At 42.4% G+C, this 8,458-nt stretch overlaps 2 protein-coding genes across 2 annotated transcripts in view; both read left to right on the plus strand.

The window, feature by feature from the left end:
- The window catches only part of cplx3b (complexin 3b), an 11,200-nt gene extending 9,468 nt beyond the window's left edge, over positions 1 to 1,732 (plus strand). The window contains exon 3 of the mRNA XM_046865070.1: positions 1 to 1,732. This exon is cut by the window's left edge and continues 820 nt beyond it. The gene's annotated coding sequence lies outside the window, so the exon portion shown is untranslated.
- A 2,351-nt stretch (positions 1,733 to 4,083) lies between these two features.
- si:ch1073-459b3.2 (growth arrest-specific protein 1) lies at positions 4,084 to 5,652 on the plus strand. Its single transcript, XM_046865069.1, has one exon. It carries the CDS (start codon positions 4,447 to 4,449, stop codon positions 5,209 to 5,211), a length of 765 nt encoding a protein of 254 aa, XP_046721025.1. The 5' UTR covers positions 4,084 to 4,446; the 3' UTR covers positions 5,212 to 5,652.
- Positions 5,653 to 8,458: the final 2,806 nt, after the last annotated feature.

Here is an 8,458-nt window from a genome sequence, read left to right on the forward strand (position 1 = left end):
ATCCCTGTTATCATCACTCTTGGGGCCCTTGAGTGAGGCCCTTTTTAGTCCAGGGGTGCTGTATCATGGTCAACCCTATGCTCTAACCCAAGCTTCCTACCGTGGCTGGGATATGCAAAGAAAGAATTTCACCTTGCTGTAATGTACATAATAAAAGGTGATCTTTTACCGTTTCGCCTCAGACAGGGTTTCTCATGAACGTCTAGACCACTTCTAATCACAAGCAGCTGGAAAAAAATAAAAAATTTAATATTTAAAATAATAATGATATGTGAGGTGGTAGCTCAGTTGTTAAGGCTCTGGGTTACCGAATGGAAGGTACGGGGTTTAAGCCCGGGTATCGCCAAGTTGACACACTTGGGGCCCCTGCGCAAGGCCCTTAACCCTCCAGGGATAATTTTACCATTTGCTGACCCTGCGCTGACCACAGCTTCCGAACATCGCTGGATATGCGAAGGAAGAATTGCATTGTTCTGTAAAGTACATGTGGCATGTATAAAGCATCTAACATGAGCGGTTGAGGATTATGAGTCTTGTTTATGAGCCCGCGATTGTGAGCCTGGTGGTGCTGGGATTTGAACTCATGACCTTCTATAAAGAAGTCCAACATCTTAATCCACACTTAACTCTGAATATGACCAATGACAATAATGTTTCATTTTTTCTAGTTTATTTTTATATTCAGGTTGCTCTACACTTTTCAGGCCCAGAAAAAAAACAACCTCAGTTTTCTTTACACCATTTTTAAGGCTTATTTGAAGACGTATTAATTATAACAGAGGATGTGAGTTTGAATCAAAGAAATGAAGACGTTTGTTTATGTTTTGATTGTTACTGTATTCCCTAGAAATAACAAACCACTTCTTTAATAATTAAGAAACGATAAGAATTTCTGTGGACGCCGTTCGGTGAAATCGGTGTGTCCGGGAACCTATTAGGATAAAGCAATAATGTAGATACCATGCGTCTACATGAAGATAGATTTAAACTTGAACTTAAAATGTGTCTAGTCCCTCTGTCTTTAGCATTTATGCCACTTAAATCTCCTCTAAAATCCCTTGTCCTTGATCTGACTTCTGAATCCTAATCATCTTTTACCTTTCATCCAGTGGTGCAGTCTTGTGCAGGTGATTGTGTGTTGTCTAACAGGTACAGTGTGTTGTTCTTTAGGACCGTTCCCCCTTTAAGATCACTGTCCTCAATATTATATATGATAAAACTGTCTTGTACGGAACAGCTTGGTTCTCTGAATCGATAATGTGCGGTTCGCAATAGCACAGATGAAGATCTTTTCGCCAGCATTTGTTCTGCACCGTGTGCTTCGTGTGATTCGTGCCGTGACAGTTGGTTGAAACAGTTTGCGTAATCGCCATTTTTACAAGCACCAGAGCAAATACATAGTGCCATAGAGCGTTGCCAAGAGTCTTAAAATATGAGTCTTTGTGCTTTTGTAATCTGTACGGGTGCAATATAATCCTGTATATACAGCAATATAAATATACAGAAAGAGCACAGAAGCATGTTAATGTCTTTTTGTTGAACTTGTGACATGGGAGTGTGATTAAATCCTCAACCCGAAATGTTCTTTTGATTTCCTCCTCTGTATAATAAAAATGTGTATGATATTATAATGTATAATTATTCCCCCCATTCTATAGCCTAAATGGTAAATTATGTTCATTTTATTTTAGGATATTCACAGTTTGAGCTGTAATAAACTTATTTTTTATGACTTATGTGTTGATTCATTTACAAACTTGTGCTTTATTCGATATCTGGAGATTTTATCCTGTAGTTGCAACGCCACCTTTGGCCAGCAGATGGAGACAAAACGTGTCTCACAATACATACAGATTTCGAAATCCAATTGTGTAAACACTTATCACCTGAAGATTTTGTTGTGGTGGAAAACCTGCTCTTATAATGTACTAAAACAGGTTTTTTTCATGTTTGTTTGAAGTTGCCTTCACTGCATCAATAATTGTAGATTTGTAGTGTCTGTTAAATAAGAACATGTAAATTAATCATTTATCTTTTACTGTCGATTATGTAGAACATACAAGGTAGAAAATCGACCGCACTCCTGAAATCCCACAAGTCAAGCTAAGTCAAGTCAACTGTTTTATTTTGGTAAACAAAATCACCATCCCATCTGGTCCAAAGTGCTTCATACAACATAAATGAACACAAGATGATGCAGAACCTAAAACTAACTACAACACTACATCACGTGCACTTGTGCAAACAGTCTTTAGTGCAAACGGTGCAGTGAGACACGGCAATTTGTGGTAGTGCAAATAAATTGTCTATACATGTAAAAAAATAATTGTGTGTCAGTCCATTTTGTTTTGAACAGTCAAATCCAAAGATGCAGTTCAGATACAGTCAGTAACCTACAACTGTGTTTTAGTGTCACGTGAAACAAATAAAAAAAGTTACAATTACAGCATTAAAAGCTGTAATATTTTGAGAAAAAAAAGCTGCACGTTCAAATCCTTCAGGGTCGATTTGATCATCATCCTCATAGTCTCTTGAGAAACAACATCTTTTCTTTAAATAGCATACAGATGTTACCATCGACATCCTCGGAGTCGTCGGCTGGTCGCCATTTCAGACTGCAAGAAAGACAATTTCCTCAATGTCATTTTTTTCTTCTGAATAATTTCTTCATCCCCATTAACCACTGCAGATTTAACCAAATCCAAATCCATTTTATGTTTAACAGTTTCTAATAATAAAAAAACCACTTTACTATCGTACTTTATTCTCAAAACATTTTGACATTATTCTCGTAATTTGGACTTTTTTCCCTCAAAATATATTCACTTTATAATAATCATGTAATCTTTGATTTTATTTCAATGTTTTTAACATGGTACTAAAATGGTTGATTTTTATAGTATTTTCATATGGACTGTTTTGCATTACTTATACCTTATTTATAACAAAAGTTTCTTTCTGATTGGACAACACTAATTCTCGCTAGAAGGTAATTCACAAGTTAAAATCTTTGTGCTTGTTTCAATAAAAAAAAAAGTGAAAATGCTTGTAAATGTTGATATGGTGAACTTTTCTGGAAGGAGTCTCCAGTGTTAGGATTAAATTTACATTTTCTGACTGAAGGGAAGCCATCAGAGATGTTTGTGACTTGTGGTTATCATTGTTCTGTTGTAGCATGTGCACCAAGCGTTTTATTTCTGACCTGGAACAGATATATTTAATGTTGTACCATTGTTTATTTTTTGAGTTAGTTCTTCATTCTGATTTCCACTGGCGAGCCTGTGAACAACGCCAACGCTGTAAACAACACCTACAACTGTGTTACCCGAACTCTTCCTAAGCCGTCCTAACCCAAATCTGTTGCAGGCTTTATAGTTCCCATTTAATTAGCGAAGAGGTTTTGGGGGTCTGTGAATGTTTTTCGAGTGCGTCGTAAAATATATTAATGCTAAAAAAACTTTTCCCTATTCCCGAGGCCCATTGAAAAGCCCTGCTGTCCGCTGCATGGCCAGTTTAACACAAAGAGGGTGAAACGGGCCAGAAAACGCTATTGTCCTCCATTCATCTCCTCTTCAATACCAGATTAAACCGGTCGATGGAGGAGAGGGGACAGGAGGAGATGGACGAGGACAAGGTTGTTGTTTTTTTTCATGCTAGGAATTAGTCTGAGTTAAAGGAGTGTGGTGGTGAAGGGAAATATTTGTGGTGGAACACAAACACGAAGAACCTCAGAGAAGTTCATCGCAGATGAGCTATGTCTAAACATTACAATCTGCCATGGTAAATAGTGTGTGTGTGTGTGTGTGTGTGTGTGTTTTTTGGTTGCAACTTCAAACTTCTAGCACCGACTTACTTTACTGTTACATCCGGGAACTTTGCTTATACCTGTCTACAGCTGATCGTCGCTGACGTCACGGTGACCGTTAAACGGTCGACATTTTAAGTTGTTTTTAAAAACTCCAGCATTCCCCGTGCACAACACTCCTGCACCCCCCCAACACACACACACACACACACACACACACACACACACACACACACACACGGCCTTGTTATGGAAACGAGTCCAACTTTACGACCAATCGTAAAGCAGAATGCGCAATGGAGGAGAGGGGGAGCGACATGGGGGGTTCTTTCTTTCTTTTCCCTTTCTTTCTTCTGTCTCTGTCACGGGGACGCGGTGAGAGAGGAAGATCTCTACACCAGCATCATACAAAATAGTGAACGCGGTAACGGTGGATGTAACTGCTGGAAGAAAAAAAAGTTTCGCGGACCCTCGGGAAGTCGTTTCTATGGTGATCACTATTACGACCAATTAAGAATGAGGCGGTTCGCGGCGTTCACGTCGAGCGCGAGGACCGAAGCCGTGAGTCGCGCGACCTCCACCCCGACCCTCCGACCGACCGAAGTGGACCGGCAGTGAGTGAGTGTGCGCGCGAGCGAGCGATGGGGACCTGGCGTGGCCCCGCGCCGTTCCTCTTGTGCCTGGCGGTGGCGCTAAGCGCCGAGCCCGCGTGCTGGCAGGCCGTGCTCCGGTGCCACGACGAGCGCGATTGCGAGCTCGCTTACACGCAGTACCTTGTCGCGTGCGACGCGAACATCCGGGGCGCGCTGCGCCGCTGCCCGAGCCACTGCGTGGGCGCGCTGGTGCTCCTAAACCAAACGGCCCGCGGTCCGGACCTGGAGACGTGCGACTGCGGCGCCGACGCGGAGTGCCGCCGCGCCAAGCGTGCCATCGAGCCGTGCCTGCCGCGCGCGCACGCCCGCGGGGCCGCCGGTATCGGGTGCACGGAGGCGCGCCAGCGTTGCGAGGAGGAGACCGCGTGCCGCGCCGCCCTGTCCGCGTACCTGGCGCACTGCGGGCAACTGTTCAACGGTCGGATGTGCGCGGCGCGCTGTCGCGCCGCCATCGAGGAGCTGCGACTGCTCCCGGACGGCGCCCCGCTCGAGCGCTGCGTGTGCGACGGTGTGGAGCGGCCCTTCTGCGAGGTGGTCAAGGACAACATGAGCCGCCTGTGCGCTCTCCCGGACCGCGCGCTCGCCCCCGACCAGGACGTCCCAGACGACGCCTACGAGGACGAGGACTACGAGCTGAAAGTGGAGCGTGACGCGGACACGGCTGCTGTGGGTCTTCCTTCACGTGCCTGGCGTTCCTCAAGCCATCTGGCACTGTTCCTAGGGTCACTCACCCTGACCTTTCTCAGGGTCTGACCAGGAGATCTTCAGTGATGAACCCTGTGATTCTATCATCGTTGAACCTTGAATTTATTGTTTTATATCGATATGCATTGTGATGTTGTGGCGAAACTTTTAGGTCCATGATGGCCTGAAGAAGTCTTACTGGGATTTGCATGTTGATCAAAAGACAACAAATGATCAACATGATGATAAAAGTTTCCGATAAAGAAATTATGGAGCATTTACACCACCAAAGGCCAGTACAAAAAAGAAGAAGAAATGCATACTTGATAAACTGCAGCCGCCATGGAACTTTCTGACCGATATGGATTTGTTTTGTTATTATTATTATTATTATTATATAAAGAGTGAAGCTTTATTTCTGGACCACCATCAGACATCTTTAGCTTCACAACTCAGAATCTTCCCAAAGTTTTCAGTAGCTGATGTGAGAGAATAAAACCACAAACTGTCTTTCTTTCGCTTTGTCTCGGTCCTTACTTTGTTAGGTTTGTCCCCAGAGTGTGTGTGTGTGTGTGTGTGTTGTTTTTTTAATGTAAGTAAGACTTAGTGCAAACAGAGCGCTCGTGTGCCGTGTGTTTGCGCACCTCTCGTTGGTCGTTTTGCTCATTGTTGGGACGATTACACTTCAAATATTTGCTGTGGATGGCCGGAGAAAAGAGCAGCTTTCAGGAGCGAGTTGTTAAATTGGTGGAGAGGCTCTTCACAGCCTCATAAATATCCCCCTCCACTCACTGTCTATTCTCTCGCTTTCCGTCTCACTCTCTGCCTGTCCGTCTCGCCCCCAGCTCAATGAATCATCCCCTGGGGTGACCCCTTTCCTCTCTCTCTCTCTCTCTCTCCTTCGTTCCTTTCTTTTTTTTTTTTTACTCCTTCCCTCCCCCCAAAACCTAGAGGAAATACTTGATCTCTCTCTCTTTTTTTTCTCTCTTGCTCTCTTAGTTCTGAGTTGGGCCTTTGTTTCTGGAATAAAGTAGATTTCTGTTGCACAATAGTCTAATAAGAAGCATTTACTTGTGATTTGTGAGATGTTTTGCTCTTATTTAAAAGCAGTAAAGTTTTTATGTAATTTATTTACTTTTTTTTTTACAAGTTTGCTAAACTTTTAGGTTTGTTTTGACACAAGAAGGGACCTCACACGTTCTTCAGGAAGCCGAAAGATTTATATTTGACCCCAAAACGCCTCGGTTTAACTCGTCAATATGTTTTTTTTTTTGTAACTCGTACAATTTTTTTAAGTTTCCTGTCGTGTGCATTTTGAATCGAGATTATTCACATTAGGCGCATTAACCCTTATACTTTGAATATTATTAAAATGACTGCTCAATCGCCGTAAACGGTGTATAAATACATTTAAAAAATATATATTTTGGGGAAAGTATTATGTAATAAATCTTCAGGCAGTGGTGGACGAAGTACACAAACCATGTACTTGAGTAAAAACTCAAAAAATGGAAAAATATTACCACATTAAAAGTGCAAAAATATTTGCCTTTAAATGTACTTAAGTATCCAAAGTACTATGATTTATTACGGCTAAAATGTTCCTATTATCATTTTTTGTCACATGACTCTTTACTTAATCAATTATGTGAAAAGACTCGAATGTGACTCTCAGAACACTGATCTATTAATAGAATGATATTAATGACTCAAACACTGATTGATTTTTATTACAATCATCACAGGTCCAAAAATCACGCAAAATTAAACCACTGGTGTCGTGGCAAGTCTGAAGTTTCTTCATCATTTATTCCTCTGGGAACGTTCTGCTTGCTGTTGAACTGACGCTGAACTGTATGACAGTAGACGCCACCAAACGGCAATCGATCAAAACAAGTTCAAAACGGAGATCCTGATTGGTGGATCGTTGTCTGCTTGACCAGTTAAGTTTTTCCAGTCAAGATTTTGGAGGTTTTGGAAGGTGTTGTTAGATCACGTGCTCCATCACCACTATGAAAACACCAAGGAACTGTGACACAGTTATATAGATGTGCAGAAGGTATCTTGATGCTGTTCTGGTAAATCATACTGGTTTAACCAACACATTTTATACTCAGATTTTTATCGTCTGTATATTTGTGGCTCTGATGTTTGCAGCATTTGGAGTGTTGAAGCGTGCAAGGCAATTTACTGAGGGGAAAAAACAGAACGTTTCAGTCTTTCTACCCACCCCTCATCCTCGGCCCAACCAAAACACACCCCCACCCCAAATCTCCAGCCTGCTTCTGGGAACAAAATCAAAATAAACAAAAGCAGGAGAGCTATTCTCACTCGGGACCTGGGCCTTGGTGTCTCATTTATCTAGATACTGGGACAGAGCGATATTTCACCAATCTCCACACACACACACACACACACACACACACACACACACACACACACACACACACACACACACACAGCTTCTGAGACCCTGAGAAATGCTCGTTTCAGATTTTAGTGTCTTGTGGGAACAATGTTCCATTCATGACGCCAATGTCAGCGTAAGATTGATAGTGTGTTCGTAGTGAGACAAGGTTTTTTTCCCCATTCCGAAGTTTTAACCCTTCAAGCTTTCTGTTGTGGAGGACGGTCCAAGTGAAGCCAGTTATAAGTACAGTGCTGGTTTTTAGTGTGGTACTGGAGAATATGACCATGGAGAAGATTATTACTGAGATTCCCTGCAAAGTGGACCAGTGCGAGACTGATATGATTGGAAGCATTGTGTGTGTGTGTTCAACGTGATGCTCGCTCTACCATATAACGATTGTCTTTGTGATAAAAACCCTGCCCTGATCCTTTGTTTGTATCAGTGTTGACAAATGTTTGTGGACACCTGACCATATGATTGGTGCCAATTCTACAATTAGTCCTCGTCTGCTGTTATAAGAACCTTCACTCTTCTGAGAAGATGTTCCATTAGATTTTACTTTGTATGAGATTTATTCAGGAAAGTCAGGTTCTGATGTAGGTGACTTGAGGAGGCCTGGGGTGCAGTCAGCCTTCACAATAATCCTAAAAGGGTTAAAGCTCTGTAGCAGGCGACTCAGGAGCTGTGCACAAGGGTTTGGGTTGAAGTGAAGGGAAAATATCCTGCGTCCAGAGACATTTTATACAATTGTGTGCCTTTAACTTTGTAGGAAAAACCACATATGTATGGGAAATTCAGGTTTCCCAATACTTTTTTCCATATAATTTAACATGTCCAATTCTGGCAATCTCTATACACACTCACACACACACACACACACACACACACACACGCACTGCAACAGCA

This window comes from Silurus meridionalis, chromosome 13, assembly GCF_014805685.1.
Source record: "Silurus meridionalis isolate SWU-2019-XX chromosome 13, ASM1480568v1, whole genome shotgun sequence".
NCBI classification, from domain to species: domain Eukaryota; kingdom Metazoa; phylum Chordata; class Actinopteri; order Siluriformes; family Siluridae; genus Silurus; species Silurus meridionalis.

Excerpts from the sequence above, each read along its gene's own strand:
- si:ch1073-459b3.2 (XM_046865069.1), top strand. The coding sequence starts at position 4,447 with ATGGGGACCTGGCGTGGCCCCGCGCCGTTCCTCTTGTGCCTGGCGGTG.